Here is a 25,962-nt window from a genome sequence, read left to right as displayed (position 1 = left end):
TCTATCCTGTTCTCTATATTATGTTCTATCTTATACTGTAACCATTTGTTCTAGTCTCCTCCACTTGACTCTCAAGAGGAGAGACAATATATCTCAAGTATTTTTGCGTCCCCAGCCCCCAGCACACAGAGCTTAAAGGAAGCTAGGGAATGACATTTGTTCCATGGGCGCCACTGGCTTTTCATTAGAGTTCTCACCTGTGGACTGCTTCAGCCACTTTCCCCGGATTTTATAGCGCACTTCAGCTTTGGGGTTACTATCTGGTACCCTGCAGGCAATGAAACCAGTGCTCTTTTCTTCTGCTGTAATAACGTATTTTCCGGAGGCACCAAAATCACCAAGAACTGAAATAAATAAGTAGACAGATCAATCAATAAATGCAAATTTGAACTCTCTTCCCCAAAGGACATTTTAAAACCAGAAAAAACATTGGCACCACAGCTGTGTGTGGCCGCTAATCCCAGTTCCCAGAGTACAGAATCTTTTTATCTCAGTAAACAGTTGGGATAGAGGTACACAGTTGAGGGCTGGGGCTTAGTCATGGCACCTTTTTTGAGAAGTCAATGCTTCCAGGAGACTACGAGACAAGCAAACTGTTCCTGAAACATGAGGGAGGACTATAAAGCGTAACTGTTCCCCATTCTATCAAGATGAATCCTTTTTAATCCAGTCTCTCATCACAGCTCACTTTCCCTATGCATCTTTATTCTGTTTGTAGCTACTCACATGGCAATAAAATGGTTTACAAGAATGAACTTAGGACATAGAGGAAGAAAAAAAAAAAGCAGTGTATCATTTGAATTTCCAGGGAGAGAATCCAGTCTCCTGCATTGCAGGCAGATTCTTTACTGTCTGAGCCACCAGGGAAGCACCAAATATACTAATTCTTTTTTTTTTTTTTAACTTTTGTGTGTGTGTGGGGAGGGATTTTAGTTCCCTGACCAGGGATGGAACTCAGGCCCCTTGCAGAGGAAGCACTGAGTTTTAACCACTGCCAAAGAAGTTCCCTAACTAGGTCTCAATTTCTCCCGGGTTAAGTTTACTACAGATGGAGCGAGCACTACTCATTATGGCCAATGGTGAAAGCACTGTGCAGCCTGCCCCTAGGAATTCAGCCCTCCAGCGTGTGACTTGGAGCTGTCCATGGGTCACAGCTCTACAAAAACATTTACTCTTCTCAGTTATGACAAACTCACTACTCCTGGGGAATCCAGATTTGTTCTGTAAATAGGGGTGCCCTCACAAAGACGTTTTCCATTACTGGAAGCCATCATCATTTGAAAGGCAGATGGCTCAAACTTACTAAGAAAACCACACAGTCTAGATTTACCGTAAGTTCAATACTCAACATTCCTTTCTTTGCCGTTATTCCCCGCCCCCTCCCCACTTCTTTAACTTGGTTTCAATTAAATAAACGAAAACCACTCTGCAATCAAAGTAAATAAAACAATTAGATTTGAGAAAAAGATAAAGGACTGCATGAAATAACTGCGTCAAAGCCGACAACAGCTGTTGTTGCTGATATTAAGAACTTTAAAATACAAGGAAATTCAGTTTCACGTTAGAAAATTGTCCTAACTCTGCACAAAACAATTTTCACATTCCTTATTAGAATGGAAGCCACCAAGCTAGGCTCACAGAGGTTCTAGTATCATTCCCCTGGGGTTAAACACAACAAATGTCAAGGCTGGGATGAGAACTCACATGTATCTTACTCCAAAGCCCATGCTCCTTCCACGACTCAAACAACGCAGGTACCGAGAGTCATTTCAGGAAAAAGCATCTGTCACAGGGACAACAATTAAACTCACCCGCAGTGGATACGGTTGCAGGACCACTCAGGATGGCACCGATGCTGTTGTTGGCAACGCACTGATAATAACCCGAAAGTGAGGGGTTAAGAGAAAGGATAGTCAACGTGCCCTGATGAACCTTAATCTGTTCCACGTTTCTGTCCAATCTTTTTCCATTATGCAACCATGAGATACGAGCAGTCACAGGTTTAGCAGAGCAATGCAGTACTACAGGTCCACCAAGTTTCTGGACAGCAGACAATGGCTCAGAAACAAAATAAGGTGCCAAGTCTGCAAGGGAACATTCCCCGTACACAAAGGGTGGAGGTGGGGGAGGGAATGGGGGAGAAGAGGAGATACGGGGAGAGAGAAAAAGAGCACAGTTAATATACTTATCGGCATATACACAACGAAAGGCAATCCCTTACTGCATCGATATGCTATGGTCCTTAAGAGCTTGTATAAGTTCTAGGAACAGCTTTACATTTGTAAAGAAACAAGGCAACGTCCTGATATAGAAGATAACAATTAGGGCAGTACAGATAATAATCCTTACAATCTAAATAAACAAAATACGAATTCTGTAGATGAGAAATGGTGAGCTGCTCTTTGAATGAAGCAGTTTTTATTATTTATTTATTTTTTTTGAATGAAGCAGTTTTTAAAAACCGGAAATTAGGCATCTGAAAAAGAGAAGATGACTTTCAAAATAAAGAGAATTCTCTTCCATATTACCAATAGGATTTGACTTTTAAGAGCAAATTATTTCATCAATAAAGATTATGGTACTTCTTGATTGGACTTCCCTAGTGGCTCAGTGGTAAAGAACCTGACTGCCAATGCAGGGGGCAGGGGTTCGATTCCTGGGTTGGAAAGATCTCCTGGAGAAGGAAAGGGCAACCCATTCCAATACTCTTGCTTGGTAAATCTCATGGACAGAGGCGCCTGGAGGGCTATAGTCCATGGAGTTGCAAAAGAGTCAGACACGACTTAGCGACTAAACAATAACAACCACTTCTTGACTACTTCTCTTTAATATAAATCATGTTCAACTTTTAAGAAAGCAGAAGTAGAAAGTCAGGAAGCCACACTTAAATACAAAGCCTATCCTTTCTGGGATGTAAGGATAAACGGGGTATCAATCTGAACATTTTTATTTGGTGTTTGGAATAGTTTCATTTGTTATGTCTGTTCTTCCAGGAATTTGGGAGAGAGAAGTTCTTGCACTCAAGTATCAAAACAGATCCCTCTCCTCCACCCATAAAAGAGGATGGGGGAGGAATCCTGTTAATCTGGTATAATAAAATACTTAAAAGAAAAAACATAATAAATTGCTGAATCTACTTTTATAGGGTATTTTACCAGAAATAAAGATTAAGGGAAATGCCTCAACTGAATCTGAGGTTGCTATTTAGCCCAACAAAAAACAGAAATAAAACCACTAAATCAATTTTCCCTTACTAAATCAAACACAGTTATATAGTATTTTTAACAAAGATAATAAACAAATATTCATAAACAAACATCACTGTATTTGTATATACTTCTATATAAATCTTCACACAAATCTAAAATAAAAAGAAATGCATATGGGCCATGATTCAGCCTTGGGCTTATATGTACATTTAATAATAAACACATTAAAGCTTTTCAGTAATGCAAAGAGATAATAAATTAGGCGAGGTCATAAGACCTGGGATTCAAACCAAGTTCTCTCATTCCAAGTTGAGTATTCTTACATACTGATTCTAAAACTCCTCTGCAGTGATATGTAGTCAGCACTTTATTCCTATTATAATTTCCAAATTCAGAAATCTGTAACATATCCTCATTGGAAAAAAAGCACGATCAGAAAATATTTATTTTCAAGGCAACAAAAGGAATAAATCACAAGGACAATGATGGGAAGGACTGTAAGTGCCTAGAAGTACTACTAAGAAATCCTTAAATTGTTTAATTAAAGTTTTAAAAATTGTTCCGCTGGTCAAACAAATCTTAGAAATGTCTTTATAAACCATTACTACTGGCAAAGCTTTAAAGTTGAAGTTTTTCATAGGATTAAGATGAGGACAAGCTTCACCCCAAAAGTTACCATTCTCTCTTCTTACCTGGACTCACAGAAGCGCACAGCATCAGGAGAGTAACGTACAGCAGCGTCTGTAAGGGTCTAGAATCTGGATGCATAGCGCCAGATTACAGAAGCGGGCAGGGCAGACGTCCAGGGCAAAACCTAGGCTTTGGCTCACTAAGAGACATAGGGGGGAAAAAAAAAGAAGGAAATTCTAAAGTACAAAGACAGTTGAAATCTATTCTCTGAAGAGCCAGAGTCCTACACATGGTGGCTGCCTTCAATTTCGCAAGCTTTATATAGATTGCATCAAATACAAGGCATTTAATGATCCACATCTTCCCAGTTCACAAAATAATCTGTAGGCATTAAAGTCAGAAGTTCCACTTACTTTTCCAAGATAAGTACTTGGATAAGTACTAAGATAATTATTTTACACAGACCCAATCATTCCAAATGAATCCATTATGGTCTTTCGCCCATTTCTGTTTGTACAACTCACAACCATCTAAAACTCAACCAAAACACATTCCTTCTCTACATTCCTTACAATACAAACAATAACAAAAACAAAAAAATTTTAACTACCGTTTATACAGCGTTCTGCACGGGCCAGACACCATCTCAGTGGTTTTCATACATTAACTGAACCTTCACAACAACACTATGAGTTAGGGACTCCTGGTTTTCTTCCTGTTTTTTCAGATGGGGATTCACGGATTGCACAGAGAAACTAAGGGCCGGCTTGGGTGGGGCCTGAGCCTTCTGCAGAACATCCAAAGACCCCTGCGGTGAGAGTGGGATGAGCCAGAAAAAGAGCACAGAGGAGAGCCAGGCTAGATCCCACCCAGCTTCAAAAGCCACGGTGAAGATGTCGGCATTTCTTCTCAAGGCAACGGTGGGCCCTTGGAAGGCTTAGAGAAGGGAGTAATGGGGTCTCATTACGCTTTAAGATCCCTGACTAGAGGGTGGACTAGACTGAAGTGGGGCAGGAACGGAAGAGTGTGGACAAGCTGGTGCAAGCACCTCGTTAGTGGCTGTCTGTCTTGTATGGGAGGCTCTCTATACATAGCTTGCAAAACGGTGGGCAGCCACTGAACCCAGTGATTCACAGGATGAAGATGCAGAAAAGCTTCAGCCCCCAAACTGCCATTCTCTCTTCTTACCTGGACTCACAGACAAGCACAGAGTTGGGAGAGGAGCATACAGCAGTGTCTGTAAGGGTTCAGAATTGGGATCTGAATAACTGAATTTTCAACTGACCAAGCTGCTTCATTCAAAGAGCCGTTTACCATTTCTCATTTATAGAATTAGCATTTTGTCTCATTTATATCATAAGGATTCTCTCATCTATACTGCCCTAATTGTTAAGCTCTGTATCAGGACATTGCCTTATTTCTTTTAAAATGTAAGACTGTTTCTAGAACTTTTACAAGCTCCAAGGACCAAAACATATAGATGTAATAAGGGACTGCCTCTCACCGGTCTATAGGGTGCATCAGATACAATACAGGCAGTCACTGAATCACTAGATTTAAAGCAGACTCTAAAGGTAAACCAACAGAATCTGCTGAAGGTTTGGGTAGAAAAGGCGAGATAAAGAGATGTCAAGGATAACTCTTAGTCTTTGATGTAACAGAATAAAGTTCTGTTTCCTGAAATGGGGAGGACTAGAGAGGGGAAAACAGCTGAAGAGGAGGTTGCTCAATAGCTATGCTTTGGCCATCTGGATCTTCCTGACCCCAGGGATCAGACCTGGGTTTCCTACATTGCTGGCAGATTCTTTTACCATCTGAGCCACCAGGGAAGCCCATTGCTATCAATGGCAGCAGAAAAATTGAACTGCTAAGGATAGATGGATGACAGCCATGGAAATATTGGGTTTTGTGGGTTTTTTTTTTTAATATCGAAATTCTATAACACATTAACAAAGCTAAAACAGAAGATTCACATAACCCAGCACTGGTGAAGATGTGGGTAAAAATCACTATAATATCTCATTGGTGGAAATAAAACCGGTAAACTCCTTTCAAAAGGAAAATTATTCATTCAGCAAGTATTTATTGAATTTTTTACAGTTTTTTAAATTAATTTATTTTTTAATTGAAGGACAATTGCTTTATAGAATTTTGTTTTCTGTCAAACCTCAACATGAATCAGCCATGGGTATTATATATATATATATATATATATCCCTTCCCTTTTGAACCTCCCTTTGAATGTTTACTATATGCTGGGTACTATTCTAGGAACTGGGGTCAGAGTAGCTTAAATACATATATAAGTAAAAAATAACAGACAAAAATGTATACCTTACATTTGTGTGAGAGATGAACAATAAACCAAACAAATAAATTAGGAATATTCACAAGGTCCATGCCATTCTCCAGATATGTTTTATTCTTTCTCGTCTGTGCTAACTCTATACCCTGGTCACTGCCTACCACTGCACTCACTGCTCTGTTCTGCAATTTATCTGGTTACATAACTGCTACCTCTTTAAAGGCAAGAATGATATCATGTTCAACTTTGCAAATTCTAATGCCTAGCAGAAAAGTTATGACCAACCTAGACAGCATATTGAAAAGCAGAAACATTACTTTGCCAACAAAGGCCCATCTAGTCAAGACTATGGTTTTTCCAGTGGTCATGTATGGATGTGAGAGTTGGACTGTGAAGAAAGCTGAGCACCGAAGAATTGATGCTTTTGAACTGTGGTGTTGGAGAAGACTCTTGAGAGTCCCTTGGACTGCAAGGAGATCCAACCAGTCCATTCTGAAGGAAATCAGCCCTGGGATTTCTTTGGAAGGAATGATGCTAAAGCTGAAACTCCAGTACTTTGGCCACCTCATGTGAAGAGCTGACTCATTGGAAAAGACTCTGATGCTGGGAGGGATTGGGGGCAGGAGAAGGGGATGACAGAGGATGAGATGGCTGGATGGCATCACTGACTCGATGGACATGAGTCTGAGTGAACTCCGAGAGTTGGTGATGGACAGGGAGGCCTGGCGTGCTGCGATTCATGGGGTCGCAAAGAGTTGGACACGACTGAGCGACTGAACTGAACTGAACTGAATGCCTAGCAGAAAAGAGGCATGTGATGTTTCTGAAAATGAAAAGAATACCTTCATAGAATGTAATTCCCAGAAGTACCTTAACAAAGTAAAATTTAGTGAGAACTGTACTGGATTCCATGTGACCTAGCTATATTTTTATTCCTTCATTCGACTATTCATTCATAGTATGATTTCAAAAATCAGCAAACATACAGTAAGTACCTACTGTATACCAGGTACTACTGGTAGGCTAGAGATCCAAAGAGTGGTTATTTTGATGACAAATTCTACTCCCCATATTCCTGCTTGGCCAGGACACAGAATTTGTGACTACCAAACACAACAAAATGTAAGGCCAAAGCTACATTAATGACATTTTAGTAGTGAGAATTCTACATGCATACTTATTTGTGAAAAGAAAGGTTAAGTCTAACCATCAATAAAACTGGGTATAGCAATACAAGGCAAGGCATCTTAAGAACGTCTCTGAATAAATCAAGTACTTCTCAGGATCTGCTTGCTTCTTCTCTATACTACGGACTCCAAAAATATCCAAGTTGCAAACTCAAGTTCATCTACTATCAGTTCAAGGACTGCCTTTTTTTTTTTTTTTTTTAGGACTGCCTTTTAAATGTTTCCTTGATGAGCTCTTTTAAAAAGTGGGAGAAAATACTACAGTACCACTCACTGGCAGAAAGGGCCAGCTGTGTGAAAGCCTTTTTTGGTTTATTTGAATTCTCCCCTGTTTCAAGGGCAAGAACTGACACACCGCTGCTAAGCAGTCAAGGCAAAACAAACATTCAAACAACTTGTTAACAGCAGACACTTTCCTGAGACGATGAGGACAAGGAGGAGAGTTTCTTCCTTTTGCCAAATCTCTCCTCAACTATTTATTTATTGAAAAGCAGTGAAACAAATTCCAGAGTCAACTTTAACCCCAGCATGAGATCTAGTAAGTTATTTTACAGCTGTCCTTTAAAACGTCACAGCTCATTATTGCTACCTAAACAGTATCACACAGGAATATGCCCATGTTTCTGTGAGACTCACACTGTCAGTTAATTTGGGTGGTTGGAAAGGAATTACAACCCTAACCGTTACTGACTAAGTATTTGTTGACTTGGTTTATATTTATCCCTGGCAGGCCTGCTCAGCTTGTTAGAGAATTGTGATATTCAGAAAAAGGACCTGGATTTCATTGCCCTACTCATCAGGTAGCTTGAAATTATATTCAACAGCCACCAAGGGAAACCTAGGTCCAGCCTTGCAAACAAACATCCCTGACCACAAGAAGAGTAACAGACAGCCCAAGTGCTGCTCCTTGAGTCCTAACTCAAGATGAGCTGGTACCTCCTGAGTTTCAGGGCTTTCTGTAAGCCCTTCCTGCATGCCTACAGAGAAGCCAATTTGTCTTACATTACAAACTGTACTTTTAAGCCATCCCAGGCTTAAGAGAATTTCTGTCAGCAAGGGGAAACTAAAGGTATGCCTCATCTCAGAATAAGAAAGGAAATAGTTCCCTAACATTTATTTAACTTATTGTTCAGGTTGTGAACTTGTTGCTTTTATAACCCCTTTTCAACACACTGCCAGAATAATCCTTTGGGAAAAGTCTTTCCTGAATTTCTAGATTTGATTCCTCTGTTTTTGAAGGAACGCCTCTGCTTTCCTAAGGATGATCAAAGCGGCCTCTCTGCATTATCCCCTCCCTAGACTCCTATATCAGATGTTCTTAGAGTTTTCTTTGAGGCTTAGGGAATAACTGTGATTAATTTGTGAACAAAAAATTCGGCTTTGGGATCAGTACTGTTCTTCAAAACATAATATTCTTAGTTTTCTTTCTTAAAGGCATCTTTTTCTTCATAAAATAATAATTTCCTTCTTTTTAAAAAAAAGACAGATTCTTATTTTCAAACTATTTCAAAGCATTCTATTTCTCAACTGTGGAAGGGAAAAAATGATATTTTGGCAGTAACTAAACAAAAGAATGATGCTAAAGCTGAAACTCCAGTACTCTGGCCACCTCATGTGAAGAGTTAACTCATTGGTAAAGACTCTGATGCTGGGAGGGATTGGGGGCAGGAGGAGAAGGGGACGACAGAGGATGAGATGGCTGGATGGCATCACCGACTCGATGGACATGAGTTTGAGTGAACTCCGGGAGTTGGTGATGGACAGGGAGGCCTGGCGTGCTGCGATTCACGGGGTCACAAAGAGTCAGACATGACTGAGCGACTGAACTGAACTGAAACAAAAGAAAAAATAAAGCATGTCTACTTAAAATTTTTTTACTAGATACTGCTTAATTCTGCACAATTTCGGTTATGGAAGTCAAAAACCTTTTTTTAAACCCATTGAACCACCTTGATCTTAATCATAAGCAACTGTAAATCTCCTCTCCAAGTTTTCTTCATTCTGAATATCTAAGTAGTTTAGCTAAGCAAACAACATTTCCTGCACAGACTTCTCAGAGAATCTTACTTTTTCCAAGAAATATTCATTCAATCAATTAATTCCATATGCAGGGTATTTACTTGGGGCAAGATCCTGGGAGAGGTACAAAGATGAGGAAGATGAGGAAGGCATGATTTCTGAGCTAGAGGAAAGTGCAACCTAATTTGGAAAAGAGGGCTTGAATTAATGAACTCTGAAATAAAGAAAAATATAATAAGTAGATGAGAATGTAAAAAGTATTAAAAGAGTTCAAAGCAGAGGAATGCATCCTTCACTGGACAAACACTAAGCATCTCCCTACTCCGTGACAGGCACTGCGCTGTACTGGGAACCCAGCCGGGGGCGAAACCGGCAGGACAGCTGCCTTCAAGATGCTTCAAATCAGGTAAGCGCAGGTGACAACTCAAGAAGCCCTTCCAGTACTGATTCACCTAACAGAACACCTAAGCTTGCTGCTCCAAGGCTACTGCATACTGTGGACGGCTTCTTTGTTCCTCTCTCTTTTTTAAATTATGAAAGTATGGTAACACATTTACAGAAGACTTGGAAAATAGGAAACTAAGTTACAGACAGTTTCACTATATATTACAATTAAGTATTAAGATGTTTCGTTGGAGTTTCAATATCAAACTCTCAAAAATTAACAGAATGAATATACAGAAAAGTAGAAGGATACAGAAGACCTGAAAAGCACCATGAACCAATTCAACAGAATTAAGATTTATTCCATTTTCACACAACAGTAGGATACAAATTCTACTCAAATTTCCATAGACTATAAACTAGGAGACACTGGAACATATCCAAGGACGTGAAACAAGATCCAAAAATTTCATGGCCTAAATATTGAAATCATACTGAGTCTGTTCTCTTATCACTGTGGAATTACATTAGAAGTCAATATCAAAAGATATTTGAAAATACCCCACACAGTTTTAAGTGCAGTGTGACATTTACCAAGAGAGACCTTTGACTTGACCGTTGAAACCCTCAATAAAGTCAGAAGACAGAAAACACAGGGTGATCGCAGAGAAGAAAGCATTTAAATGAGAAATTAATGCCAAAGACACTTTAAAAACCCCATGTGTTCGGAAATTAAATGTCCAGTTTTAAATGATGGCTGTATCTAAGCAGTGGATGGCTTCTTTTTATTCGGTATAAACTTTTATATAACTTTTACAATCAGAAACTAAACAAGGAGACTTGGACAGCTGTGGGCAAAGAGACACCCACCAGTTTATACGACGCCACAGTCTTTATCAGAGAATATCTAGAGGATCTGAATGGTCCGCTATATTTATTTGGATGTTTTGTGAACAGATACCAAGAAAGAAAGGACGGTGAACGCTTAATCTTCTGCCTGCAGCAGGAGTACATCGTTTTCACAACTGTGGAACACTTTGATGCTTAGCCTTTATTCTGCCATCAGGTGCTTTTGTGTGCTATGACTTGAAGTGCCACGTGAATGAAAGGTAACTACATGCTATAAAGGACTTCCTGTCTCCAAGTCCACTTCCCTGCCCCACCTCGGCAGGACTCCCTCCCCAGCCCTCCTTCACCAGCCAGCACCCTCAAGTCTTCTCTTTCTCCTTTGCTAAGTGAAATAAACTCATTGCAACATATTTAGGAAGACACTATCTATTTGCTTTCAAAATAGTATCACCTATTTATCACCTACACAAATTAGTTTTTATTGCTAAGTTGATTTACTTTTCTATCCGTGGAAATAGTTTAGCTCTCCTGGTTTGGGATGGAACATGTCATGACTTTTTTCCCCATCAGAATCAATGGAAATGGTTTTCACTAAGAAGCAAGGCTTTCAATGGAATTATCTGGCAGTCCATGGTAAGGATTAGGTGCTTTCACTGCTGGGGCCCGTGGTTCAATCCTTGGTCAGGGAACTAAGATCCTGTAAGCCGCAGGGTGTGGCCAAAAACAAAGAGAAGAAGATAAAGAAGCAAGGCTTTTAGGATATGCAAGTTTTTCGGAATTAAAGTAGGTAAGGAGGGGTTAGATGAGCCACAAAATAAAGCAAGCACAGGTGCTACCGGAAAAACAGAAGGGTCACCCAGTCAAGACTCAGAGGCTGAGAAGACATCCCAGAGGAGACATGATTAGGGGAGTCAGAGGGAGAAGTTTGGGGGAAGGGAGGAAAAGCAAGGGGAGCGGCATATTCCAAGCAGAAGGGTGAGTGTGTGCACAGAATTAGACACACAGAGAGGAAGGAAGAACAGACTAGAGTGGACAGTAAGGACAGGGAGACAATAAGGCCACATGGTTGAGTAGATGCCAGAGTATCAAGAACAAAATAAATCCAGTTATAGCATTTGGCTTTTTTCCTCCGAGTCGAGTATTAGCAGCTTTTAGGCAGCAAGAGTCAAGATGAGACTTGTGCCTTTGACAAACAATTTACCCTGCCATGTGGAGAAAGGCTGAAGAGGGTTTAGGAGGCTGTTGTGAAAAAGAAAGGGGACCTGCACTAGAGAAATAACAGGGCATACATGTGAAAGACTTTTTTTAAATGTTAAGACATGGACAAGTTCAAAAGCTATTTAGGAGGAGGGACTAATGGAACTTGGGTAGTGAACGATGTGACCTGGGAAGGAATACATCTCTTAGACATCTTTGGAATCCACTGTCCGCTCACTTCTGTTTCCCTTTGGCTTCGGCCATAAATAAAGGCATTGAGGCTGCTGTCCAGATTTCGGACGTGGAAGAGTGAGTATGTGGATGACTGCCTTCACTAAGACAGGAAACACATGAGAAACCACAGGGCTTTCCGTGGTTTGTTGTTGCTGTTTGGAGTTAGCAGGGAACGAAAAGGATGCATCTTAAGGTGTGGAACTAATAAGCTGAGTTGGAGCTAAGAGAAACTCTAGGAAAGACCTAGCAGGCAAGCTGAAAAGCTTAAGAGTGATGAGGGAGGCAAGGGCAGAGAAACTGTGATTCCCTAAGGGGGAAGGAGTCTCAGGCTAAAGCCTAAAAATGAAATAAAATCAACTTTAAAGGGGTATCCGTTCCTCTCCCAAAAATAAAGCTCATGATCAATGCTAGTAAAAGTTTTTTGTCTTAACAAAAGAGGAAAAGACAGAAAATTATATTCCAGGGATGGAATCAGACACTCAAGACTTCTTAAAAATGAGTTCCTAAATGTCCCTGGACTTTCACGCCCCCGTATACCTTTCAAAGGTACCAACCATGGTTTAGGGTAACCAGACACATTCCTTCCCTGCAGCCTTTGATCAGTGACAGTCTTCAGGCTGCCCACATGGGGTCCCAAGAAATGAGAGTAACAGCTGGCAGGCATCCTTCAGTGGTCTGACTGGAGGCGTGGGTAGGGGCAGGAGGAAGGGGAGGAAAGGAGAAGGGAAAAAAGAGCTCTCCTAAGTCCAGTGGCAGCAAATGCAGCCTCTAAGAGTCAGCATGTTCCCCTCTGGGGGCTATTCTCAGTGCTTTTAGAAACCAGAGCATCTTTTCCAGCAGTCATGTGCAATTGACAAGGATGCATTCTGCGACCTGCTGCAAAGCTCGAGGGCAGAATGAGTGTATAAATTTTGTGCAAGCAGAGATGCAGGATGTCCAGCATGTAGGCCAGGTCAACAGTGGGTAGACCTCTCTTCTCACCAGAACTCAGCACAACCGCCCCCGCCTCACAACCCTTCCGCCCCCAGCCCCACTCCCCTACCTCCACTGCTGTTGGAAACGCAGCTCTTGGTGGTATCTGCTTCCATGAGCTTGGAAGGATCACGCAGTCATAAGCATCTAGTTTTTTAAACCATTGACACCTACAGACCTCACAGCCCTTCCCCCACTTCTCCAGAGCCTCAATCAAGTCAGCCGAGCAGACACGCTGATCCTGCTGCCTCCACAAGCATTTCCTTTCACTGTGGACCATCAAAAGTCGAGGAAGCAAATGGAAGTGACTTGGAGTTATGGCACCAAAAAGGCCAAATGAGCAAAGAAATAATCAACTGCACATGAGCCACTTCAGCTCCGACACAATGCAAAGGGCCTAGGACTAACCCCAGGAAAGGTCACTGAGATCAAAGGTCATGAGCAGAAAAAGGCACTCGTGAGGGGCTGCCAGCTGCAATGGGAGCCAATGTGGTCTTAATTACTCACCAAAAGAGAAGGAGTCTGAGCCAGGGCCGAGTTGGGTTCTAGTCACATATTTGTGTGTTTTTTTTTTCTTTTAAAGTCAAGTGTTCCTGTTCCACTCTCTTTCAAAGAGGCTATTTCTTCCTGCTTCTAGAGCACAGGAAACCAAGAATTGTGGAGATAAGATAATTCTGGCATCCACAGTAAGCTGTACAGGAGTGTTCCAAATATTTAAAAGCATAGCTGCATACAGACAAGGGAAATTCTAAAGCATGACTTAGGAGGGATCATTAAAAACACAAAATACAGCAAGTTTCAAGGAGATTATTCTTGAATCCCTTGCAAGCATCACAAAATCAACACTTGCCACAAATCCAACTCTCAGTCAATTTTCGGGTTTGTCATTGGAATTGGCTTCGTGGGAAAACGTAACACCGTAATGGTAACCACAAAACAAACGCCAAACGCAAAGTTTTCAGTTTGCAAAGAACTAGCTGAACTTGAACAGGCTGATGTTACAAAGATCCAGACAGACACTGGGCTAATGCTCTTTGATGGAGAATGAGAAGAAGGAAGGTGAAGCCATTTTAAAAAGAGCTCTGGATGATAAGTGTTAGGCAATAAAATTAATATAGTTGTTAATAAGAACAATGCCTTGCTCAGACCTTACCAAATGGAATGAATTTTCCTTGGCCATGACGAAAGACACCCTCAAGGGGTTTTGGCTTAGATTTCATTTTCATAATGAGGAAATAAGGACTGAAGGAGAAACTCATTTCCATGCAATATATTCTAATGTATACAGTAAAATACTGAGGAAAAAGCAAAACAACAACAACAACAAAAATTTAGAGATCTAAGAATAAATATCTTGGCTGCAAACAAACTTGAATCAATGATGGTTGGGCACTGGACCTCCATCAGGATGATTTTTGTATTATATGACCTGCTGAATTATGAGTGTCCTAGAGACCTGGAACTTAGTGATACTAGTCTCCAAGTACCTTCTTCCACCTTTAAACTTGGCTGCATAAAATACAGGGAGCTTAGCGACGATCTAGAGGGGTGGAATGAAAGAAGGTAGAAGGGAGACTCAAGAGGAAGGGAATATATGCATACATAGAGCTGATTCACATTGTTGTACAGCAGAAACTATAACACAACATGGTAAAGCAACTATATTCCAATTTAAAAAAAATAAAATAGGGACTTCCCCGGTGGTCCAGTGGCTAAGACTTCGTACTCCCAAAGCAGGGGGTCCAGGTTTGAACCCTGGTCATGGAACTAGACCCCACATGCTGCAGCTAAGACCCAGCATGGCCAAATAAATAATTTTTAAAAAGCAAAATAAACATAACCAAAAATAAATAAACCTAGCTGAATAAAATAACGGAAGGGGTGTATATTTCTTAGGAGGCCCAGTTTGTTCAAGCTGGTGATGGGAATTAGGTCAGACACGGCTCTGCCAGAGCTGTCACAGCATCACGTCTGTGCACTAGGCGCTGAGAATAGGGCCCTTCGAGCACTGCCATAGGCTAGCATACATGTCAATCACAGGTTCCCGTGCACTTAGCACAGTCACCACAAATGGACTGATAAATATAGAAATAAGTAAAAACACACAAAGGCCTGTAGAAAAAAAAACCCCTGCATTCTTAGAAGCTTTGACAGACAGATAAAAATCAAAGAAATGATCAAGATACAACGTCCTGATGAAGTGAACATAGAAAAATGGATCAATTAAGATTGGGATATCTTTGTAAACACAACACAATACTGCATGAAGTTTTAGTCCAACTGGGAGAGCCTAAGACACCGTTTTAGCAGTGGGTCCACCTTGTCCACCAGAAATGAAACAAAGCTTGCTGGAGCAACTCTGCTGGGCTGCACGCATGTACACCAAAGAGCAGCAGCTGCTTTGTGACATTAGATTGGACAATGGGAAACAGGAAGGTCCAAAGAAAGAATTCAAGAACACACTGATAGAGGAGATACACACAGACACACACAGCACACAAGGGCACGAGCGGAAAACCAGCACAGCAGACAGACCCACCCAGGAAGACAGACAGACTTACTCCAGTGACGCTCCTCTGTGTAAGTCTTTTCTGAAAATCCCCTGTTTATTATTTTTGGTGTCCATGTATAAACAAGACATAAAAATCATCTCATTAGATTATGATTACACTTGATTTTTAACCCCATATAGTTTTAACTCCATCAACATCACTCAATTAATTTATTAATGGTTAGTTCCAAAATACTCAAGAACACAAAAAAACATTTTTTAAGTGCCATAAACAGTAAAGGCAATTCCAAAAGAACACCAAATTTCTTGGTACAATAACAGCAATGTGATATTAAATATACAGCTTCCCTAGGTAACAGACTTCTTTAAAGACATAATTCTGATTTAGATATTTTAAGTTCTGGTATACTTCTGATATATATTTTTTTCATATCACACTACACTCACGTCATAGCTGACATTTGTAGAACATACATGTTGATACAGGCATATACCTTGTAGCTGAACTCTTAAGGACTCATTATTGGCCTCTAGAACAACTTGAGGAGTTTTTGGTTTTCATTCTTGGTGAGATTTAGAAGAGAATGATTAACTTGATTGTTCATATAATGACAGGTGATTAATTTGGATCTTATAAGAATGCTGTGGGTTGGATCCTTTGCTTAAATTTCTAAAATCTCTTCCTTCAACCCATTTTCTAAGACATTATGAGTAGAGTTGAAAGTCGTAGCCTAAAAACACAAAAAGCAGTTTCTCAATTCATTTATACAACAAAAATGTATTGAGCGTCCATATTCAAAGCAGTTGGGGAAAAAAAATGATTAGAGAAAAGATGACATAGAAGCAGAATAAGATAACAGAGACCTTGATCTCATTTCTTAAATCTCTGACATCTTTAACTCCTGGATTACATATAAACAGCAGCATTTAGAACTTTTTTGACATAAAAAAGAGTTTCCAAAAGTGACAGGAGTTTGAATTTTTTAATAACATATTTTTAAAGTATTTAATAAGAATATTCAAAATATATTTTTTAAAAATTAACAGTTGGTAGTCTACAGTGACGTATTTCTTTTTCCTAGAGGATTCAGTCAGGTGGAACATTTAGTAAATTAGTGTGGCTTAGATTCTGTCTGCAAATAGAGGGGAAAAAAAACCCCACAATTTTCTCTCAGTTTTAGAATTCTATGACAAACATTTTACAAGCGCTATGTTTAAATGAAAAAGCACTTAAAAGCCTGTGCGCACCTCTTACACTAGTTTTGCCTCATCTCTGGCAGACTCCAAACATGACTACACTAATGAAGAGGAAAGGGGGAAGAGAAACAGCAAAGGTGTCCAAAATCAACAACAGTTCAGCTCTAAAAATTAAGTCAAAAGCATATAGTTCAGCCCTCCAGTTTGCAAGCAAAAAAGAGAGTGCTTGTGTTCACTCTTATTAAAAAAAAACAAAAAAAACAAAAAAAAACACCAAGTTGAAAAAAAAAAGCAGGAGACAAGTTTATGATTTCATTGTAAGAACTTGAAGAGGCAGACCCTTTACTTTGTATTCGGGTAAAGAAACTGAGGTTCCCTGGTGGCCCAGTGGTAGAGAATTCACGTGCCAATGCAGGAGAAGGGCTTCGATCTCTGGGTCAGGAAAATCCCCGGGAGAAGGAAAAATCCACTCCAGTTTTCTTGCCTGGAAAATTCCACAGACAGAGAAGCCTGGCAGGCTACAGCCCATAGGGTCCCGAAAGAGTCAGACACGACTTAGAGACTGAACAATAATAACGAAGAAACTGAAGAAATTTCCCTACAAATTTTTCCTGCTTTGTGAAAGTGTCATCCACTATTTTACAGTCAAATTATCTGTGAGGTTTTCCCAGAATTCTGGGAACACTGGTAGAAACATATGCACAATGGAAAAGACAGAACTTCTCATGAAAACTCAGGGTTGTCTTACAAAAGAAAGACTGATCATGAAGCAAACAGCCCCGCTGATTTGAAAACTACTAAGTTATCAAGCTTTCCAAGAACTTACATTGAAGAAAACATTTCATAACTCTACATAATCACCTCCTTTTTCTCTGCCCAGCTTCCATGCCAACCTGAGTAAGAACTTAAGAGGAAGGCCCAGCTGGCAGGTGTGGGTGTTCCAAAAATCAGATATTATTTTGTTTATTTGAATTGCATTCTTTGCTTGAGCAGCCTTGGGGTACAAATAAAACATACAAGTAATTAAAATAACCAACAGCAGGACTAATAAAACAGCTAAAAGCAACTCTTAGAGAGAGAGAGACTCTCTAAGTGTTTGCCTCCTGACCTCAGTATATGGAACAATGAAGGTACATGTAAAACTAAGTGAGGCATTACCAGTCCTGCTGGAGGAGGATAAAAAGCCAACTCAAGTCTGTGGTCAGAGGGAGAATCCGACTTGATGCTGACGCATCATAAACACACGGCTGTAAACACTACAGATGGAGAAACATTCAGCATGAGACACAGCAAAGACGCCACACATCCAATTTGGAAAACTGTACACTGATAGTTTACCAAATTTAATCGAGAGCAATAGTTCCCAGAGTTTTGGATTTCAATAACCAGAGACACCTAAAAATAAAACAAAACACCCATACGTCCCATGTAAGTATACGAACCATTTACCAAGTTAAAAAAAAGAAAAGAAGAACTGCCATCTACAATCATTGTTCATTGGAACAGAACAAAACATGAGCCAAAAAGTAATTTTAGAATAAATCTGGCTTTAGGAAATAATCACTCCATGTCTTTCAGCTGGCTGTTTCTCATCTTACTCCATATGAATATAAAATCCTCACTATAAATCAAGCTGGTTTAAAGATCAATGTTGAGAAACAGTAATTTCAAGACTTTAAAGTCTTCAGTCTGATAAATCAGTAGATTATGTTATAGCAGCTCATCACCAACATTTGGTTATAAAATAGTTAAATCATGTGTCTCTTAATGGAGCATTAAACACACACACCCCTCAGATTTTTGTCTCGAATGTCAACCAACAAATCTCCCGAAAGCAGCGTTTTCGCTCTTAGTACTGACGGGTTTCTGCCACTCAAAAAAGACCCCACTGGTCCCAGCAGCACCTGTACTTTCATTATTAACATTCCTCTCCAAAACAGGCCAAACTTCTAGACCTTATTGGGAAGCAAAATTCCCGTTATCCCCTTACTTTCTCTGCAGACTATTTTCAAACTCTGTTTTAAAACTTTACAAAAAAGAAAAAAAAAATTTTTTTAAAGAAATTACTGAGATAAAACATAAGGAATTTCACTCCAATACTATGTTATAGAAGTCCTATATCTCCCTGTATGCACATTAAATTTAATCAATGAACAAGTATATACCTGAATCTGTAGCGTTTCCATAATAAATTATTATAATCTTCTATAAATTAAAGCAATTTTCTCTCTGTACCATCATGGTACATCAAATAAAGATGGCCCTGTCTATAAGATCTTTAAAAAAAGATAAAATAAAACTTCTTTCCTTCTTCAGTAATGGCTTTGATTTTCATTTGAATCTGATTTCCTGAGAAAAAATGGTAACCAAGGGAACAGTATTGAAGGGAATGCACAGAAGTTGGTTTTACCTGACTCATTACACTGTGAAAATAAAGAACTAGGCTAGATATCTATAGGTCATATAAATGTAAAAAATTTCTACCGGACCTGGATTAAATAGTAGGTCCATGAGGGAAGGGAACCACATCTAGTTTGGTCACCTCTGTATATCTAAAACCTGCGAAGTAAACTACACAAAATGAGTGTTCAGATAATCTCCCCAAGATTGCATAGCTAATAAATGATGGGGGTGAGATTGAGCCCAGGGTGAGCCCAGGCCTCCATTTCACCCTTTCTACACACAGCTTCTTAAATAAAAGGAGAGCCTTGAGTATAGTCTCTTCTTTATGCCTGTTGAATTCACTGTGAATCCACAGCCACTTCTCATTCTGGAAGGATGCTTAAATCTACGAGGTTTTAGTTTTCTTTCTCTATTTTAGTTTTAATCTGCAGATGAATTTCTGAAGGTATGAAAATCTTTTTTCTTTTTTTAATTTTATTGTGTTTCTGCACTGCTGAAACCTGAATTATTGTTATCTTATTCCAGGTCATCAGACAAATGATAAAGACATGACACAAGATTTCCATGCCTGGTTTACATTTGTGTTCTTGGATCATACCCATGACATGTGAAGGTCAAATGATGTTACATAATACCATTCAAAGAAAGTTCTGAAACAGGTGAAAAGAAAAGTAGGAACTGTAAATCATCTTCTAGCTCATGGCAACATAAGTGTGCCAACTTGAAAAGCAGATGACATCGCAGATGGTATAATATAACATTAGAAACACATGTACTACAAAGATCCTACATTACCATGGCTCATCAACAATAAGTAAATAAGAATGCATACATGCACTTCATCAAATGAATTCTAAATTTTTTTTCAGTATTATGTATCAGAGTGTACTTTTAAAGTGGCCCACAAAATACTGGACCAATAGTTAAATACAAGTTCATTATTAAAAAGAAAAAATAGGGGCTTCCCTGGCAGTCCAGAGGTTAACGATCCAGGCTTCCAATGCAGGGGATGTGGGTGTGATTCCTGGTTAGGGGACTAGATCCCACAAGCTTCGGGGTGCTGCTGTTGCTGCTAAGTCACTTCAGTCGTGTCCGACTCTGTGCGACCCCATAGACGGCAGCCCACCAGGCTCCCCTGTCCCTGGGATTCTCCAGGCAAGAACACTGGAGTGGGTTGCCATTTCCTCCTCCAATGCATGAAAGTGAAAAGTGAAAGTGAAGTCGCTCAGTTGTGTTCAACTCTTAGGGACCCCATGGACTGCAGCCCACCAGGCTCCTCCATCCATGGGATTTTCCAGGCAAGAGTACTGGAGTGGGGTGCCATTGCCTTCTCCGTTCAAGGTGCAGCCAAAAATTAATAAAATCAATTAATTAATTAAAATAAAAATGAAAGGTTTAAAAAAAGAAAAGAAAAATAATGTTAAACATGCTTAAAATCAAAGAATCAAATCAAAAGGCCAAGTCTTCCTATTAGGGCTTCCCAGGTGACTCTAGTGGTTAAGAACCCACCGGCCAATGCAGGAGATATAAGAGACACAGCTTCAGTCCCTCGGTTGGAAAGATCCCCTGGAGGAGGGCACGGCAACCCACTCCAGTATTCTTGCCTGGGAAATCCCAGGGGAGCCTGGCAGGCTACAGGGGTCGCAGAGAGTGACACAACTGAAGCGACTTAGCACACATGCATCTTCCCCTTATTCAACTCAATACTGACAATGTAACAAGACAGTTTTTAAGATTTAACATTTTTGAATTACATTGGTTTTGTGATTTTGTCACAATGTGCAAATTTAGTTTTATAAGAAGTTTGCATCTAGTTTATTTTGTACATAATTAAATGAGGTTAATAATTAAATTTTTTAAACAATATTGGGGTTTATAAAAATTTTTCCCTTTGATAAGTGAAAGTGAAGTCGCTCAGTCATGTCCAACTCTTTGTGACCCCATGGACTGTAGCCTACAGGCTCCTCCCTCCATGGGATTCTCCAGGCAAGAAGTGGTACATTATTCAAGTTTAAGTGTCCACTCCTTTTTAGCAAAATACAGGACATTATCACCTCCGTTAAGACGTTAACTAATCACACACAAAGCTAATTCCTTGATTACATACATCTTTGCAAATCTCAACTGAGACTGGGGGTGACAAGACAAGAATTATAGTTTCAAATACTAGAGTCACATTCCCCCAAATCAAAAAGGTTAAAAGAATCTTGTAAATGCTACCCACCTCCATAGCCACCAAGACCACTACCTTAAGAAAATTCTATAAATGCATTTCAACTAAGCTTTATCCATAGGCCCCAGAGGGAATATCTTAAAAATCTGTGCATGTTAGAGTTATGGTACAATGTTTTTTTCTACAAACAGGCTCATTATTGCTGCAAAATTTACTGTGCTTCCCTGAAAACCCGGATTCCAGTGATATAATAAAAATACAATAATGAGGCCAACCTGTAAGGTAGAAGAAACAGATGAATTCTCAAACCTTAACTAAAAAAAATATTTAAAACAACAACAAAAAAGTAAGACAGAACAGTATCTCCTTCCTGAAGCATTAGTACTGTCACTGCTGATGACAGAAAGGAACTCCAGGACAGACAGGCCACAGTCAGGTAGAAAGTGATGCCTGCAGCCCCCTACCTTTCCATGTTCTGATTCCACAACTCCTGGCTCCAGTTCTTTGGATTCCCCTCTACTGCTAAATCTCAATCTTCGACAGTCACTTGAGGGCTTATCCCGGCCAGAGAAACAACTCAAGGGCGTGGCTAGGGTGGGGCTGACTGTGCACCACTGGCCTCCCTCCAAATCAAACATTTGCATCAGATGATCGCAAGTCTATTCTATTTCTTTTTTAGAAACAACTTGGGAATGACACTTTATTGGTGGTCTTCAAAGCTATCAAGCCCAGTTAAGTATTTATCTGCTCTGACCATATCTAAGCCCAAGAGAAAAAAAGTAATTTGAAAGAGACTTAAGAGCCAAACTCATTATTAAGTATGTATACATCAAAATCCTAGAAAGCACTGGGATTTCCCACAGATAAGAACATTTGTACCTTTGGTGGGAAAATTATCAAGAAGAATCAACAAAAGGTTCCAACCATAGGTAGCTCTTGCTTTTAAGAACGTGTCAATAAGACTAGGTAAGAAGTTCATCTCGTATCTAAAATTTTATTTTCCTGGTACTAAAGTAGGTTTCTATTAAGTCTGGGGAGATGAGGAGAAACGGGAGATCGCAAAGAAACAAAATTGAAATTTAGGTAAGAAAGGGGATATGGGAAAATCACCACCAGCTATTATATTATTCACATAACCTAACCACTCTCTGCGATGGAAGCCAAGTCCTAACCAACTCAACAGCAACATATAATCAATTCTAGTTTCTTTCCACATTTACAGTCCCCAAAGTTTAATCCCAACTCATTTTATTTTGAAATGACCGTCTTGAATTCAGCAACATCACAATAATATTTTGTAACTATTAGACCAGAACTCACAGATAATATAACAGCAGCAACCCCTCACGTGCAAGAAGCACCTATCAAGCACCTATCACTCTGTGAGGATTAACTGAGGTGATCCCATTATACAGACAGGGAAACATAGAGGCCTTGTCACGGAGATGGTGGGGTCAGGCTTTGATCCCACTCACACTGACTCCAGAGTTTACTGTAGTCTAAACCTGTATGATCAATAGCCTGAAAGCTCCCAGGTTATGAAAATTCCACTTACAGAAAATGAATTCATTCTCAATTGTTTCACTCATTTGGAAATTCCTTATGCTCAATTTACTTAAAATAAGGTGGAGAGAGTTCTTCTGGTCCTATACTCATTTCTACTAAGCAACATATGAATGATTAAAACACAAGAAATCATGTTGGTTGGACACAGAACTACATGTAGACTAATGATTTAAAGTGTTGCCAAGACCCTGGATGGGAGGGGAGTTTGGGGGAGAATGGATACATGTATACTTATGGCTGAATCCCTCTGCTGTTCATCTGAAACTATGACAACATTGTTTGTTAATACAAAATAAAAAGTTAAAAAATTTTTAAACAGTAATTAAAAAGAACATCTGCACATTTTAGTCATACAGAGAACCTGTTGGTAATGAGAATAAGGAACAAATAACATAGCAAAGGTTAGCAGGGACACTCAGTGACACTATTACAAGTTTCTAAATCATGGTTGCATGGTAAGACAGCAAGAGGGTAAAAATGCTTTAGGTTAAAGCCAAAAATTGGCAAAGAACTCAAATTTCACCAGAAAATAAATAAGAAAATTCCTTACAGGTTAAAAAATTCCACTAGACAAAAGAATATATATATAACATCAAAGAAAGTCGTAAGAAAGATGTTAAGGTGTGAAGCAATATCTCCAAAATTTCAAGAATTTAATCACGTAGAAGTCAAATTAACCTACTGATCTAAAAATATTCTTTTAAAGCCATTTAGTTATACCATTAAAAATAACATATAAATTAATACCTATTAACCCCGACAGATAAAACTACAGTACATTACAGACTTGGCTGATACTGGGCAGTTGGAGATCTGAACAAGTATTCATTCTTGCTCTGTTTTTGTCCTTTCAAAAAAAAAAACTTACAGACAAGCTTCATCAATCATTAAGAGGGCCTGGTTCTGATATTATATGAGTTCTGTCAACCTTAATCAAATCGCTTGCCAGATCGTAGATAAGTAATGACTTGCTTAGGTTAAGCAAGGCCAGAGTCTTCCTTCTGTAGTATATACAGCTCCAGAGTGAAAATAAACAGCCTCACACCTCAAACTAGGAGCTGGACTCTGTGCTCTTATAACTCAGCTTCTCTCCAGCCCAGGAGGAGGGGCAAGATTTGCCTTTAAGTTACCTATTTTTCTTTCTTTCCTTCTCCATTTGGTCACCAAAACTTTTAAACTATCTCATTAAACTAGTTTGATCTACAATGAAAGAACACAAGTAAGGTATCCTTAAATGCTGTAGCATTAACATTTGTTTTAGCCAATATTATACAATGATATGGGGCTTCCCTGGTGGCTCAGATGGTAGAGAATCTGCCTGCAGTGCAGAAGACCTGGGTTTGATCCCTGGGTGGGGAAGATCTCCTGGAGAAGGGAATAGCTACTCAGTCCAGTATTCTTGCCTGGAGAACGCCAAGGACAAAGGAGCCTGGCGGGCTATAGTCCATGAGGCTGCAAAAGAGTCTGACACGGCTGAGTGACTAACACTTTCACTTTCTTTCATACAATGATATAAAACAGAAAAGAAATAGCTAATAATTGGGAGGTAGGCTCAAGCTGCTGCTGCTGCTAAGTCACTTCAGTCGTGTCCGACTCTGTGCGACCCCATAGACGGCAGCCCACCAGGCTCCTCTGTCCCTAGGATTCTCCAGGCAAGAACACTGGAGTGGGTTGCCATTTCCTCCTCCAATGCATGAAAGTGAAAAGTGAAAGTGAAGTTGCTCAGTTGTGTCCGACTCCTAGCGACCCATGGACTGCAGCCTACCAGGCTCCTCCATCCATGGGATTTTCCAGGCAAGAGTACTGGAGTGGGGTGCCATAGCCTTCTCCAGCAGGCTCAAGAGGGAGGGTATGTATATATATATATATATATTTATGACTGATTCAAATTATGACTGATTCAAACTATTATAAAGCAGAAACCAATATGATATGGTAAAGCAATTAACCTCCAATTTTAAATAAATTAAAAAAGAAAAGAAATAGTTAATGATTGACAAAAGAAATATGAGAAGAATCACTTAAAGTTACAAAGTTTGTATTCATTTTCTAACATATCCAAGAAACAGAAAATAAGATTAAGCACTGACCTCATCTGTCATGCTCAGAACACAGGGGTACCGTGGAACAAATGTTAAGAAAAAGAGCATTCAATTTGATTTGATATTTATTTCACAAGCAAAAATGTATATGTAAAATGAGATTTATTTCTAAAAGCCCCCTTTGCTATTTTCCTTACTGGGCATGTAACTGGATAGGGCTTTCAAACTTCATTTTCAGCTGGAATATACCATTAAAGAATTTCTAAGAATCCAGGTACCTGGCTCTAAAAAAATGTGTTGGAAAATAAGGATCCCTGTTGCTGGTGGGGGGGTCGGGGGGGGGGGCGTGGTGGTAATTAAAGACCTCTTTAAAGAGGAAAGAGCTTAAAAAAATACAAAACACCTGGGGGTCAATTTTACCTTGGGCAAAATTTACTTCACTATCTCAGTATCTTCCAATAGAATCTCGGATGCAGTTTGTGGTTTACAAATGTCAAAGACAAAAGCAAAACAAGAAACTTCCTGGCAGTCAAATGTTTAGGACTCAGTACTTTCACTGCAGGGTGCCAGGGTTTGATCCTTGGTGGGGAAACTGAGATCTCATGAGTTACATGGCACAACCAAAAAATTAAAAAAAAAACCAAAAAACCTTAAAATTCAACTATTTCATTCTATTCCTAATCATACAAACGTGCACTTATAATCTAAATTAAGCTTAAAAACAAAGACCCCAGTTTCAAATAATCTCCTCTTCCAACATTAGAGATATTTTAACCCAACTTTGAACTACATTAAAAACTCCTGTGTGTGAAACCAATGCTCAATCTTTATTTTCCTCATGACTTCCCTTCTTATGAAAACTTTACTATATCATACATTATTGCAAACAGGAAAAAAAAAAAAAGCTTTTAAAACACTCTGCAAAGTACAAAGGACCCTATAGAATTATTTAAGAAATAACAACCATTAGAAATAGAGGGTAGGACACAAATATTCTGTAAACAGAATGAAAAGAATCACAGGATAGGCGTCTAACTGAACTAGCAATTCCTCAGCACGGAGCTGCGTGAGCACAGGGGGGTC

General features: G+C 39.5%; 1 protein-coding gene across 9 annotated transcripts in view; it reads right to left on the bottom strand.

The window, feature by feature from the left end:
• Positions 1 to 25,962, bottom strand: part of CDON (cell adhesion associated, oncogene regulated) — a 99,440-nt gene that overhangs the window by 61,999 nt on the left and 11,479 nt on the right. For all 9 annotated transcript variants that reach the window (XR_015158048.1, XR_015158047.1, XM_086385468.1 and 6 more), the window contains 3 exons: positions 3,902 to 4,038; positions 1,812 to 2,084; positions 198 to 344 (listed from right to left, as the gene is read on the bottom strand). Coding sequence is in view for 7 of the 9 variants with exons in the window: in XM_086385468.1 (XP_086241594.1) it covers positions 198 to 344; positions 1,812 to 2,084; positions 3,902 to 3,977 (496 nt within the window). In the remaining 2 variants the exon portion in view is untranslated. The remainder of the gene's footprint in view (positions 1 to 197; positions 345 to 1,811; positions 2,085 to 3,901; positions 4,039 to 25,962) is intronic.

This window comes from Bos grunniens, chromosome 29 (genome assembly GCF_055505025.1).
Source record: "Bos grunniens cultivar Pamir isolate PY7600 chromosome 29, Bosgru_T2T1.0, whole genome shotgun sequence".
Taxonomy (NCBI): domain Eukaryota; kingdom Metazoa; phylum Chordata; class Mammalia; order Artiodactyla; family Bovidae; genus Bos; species Bos grunniens.
The sequence above is the reverse complement of the archived record's forward strand: the minus strand, read 5'-3'. Positions and strand labels throughout refer to the sequence as shown.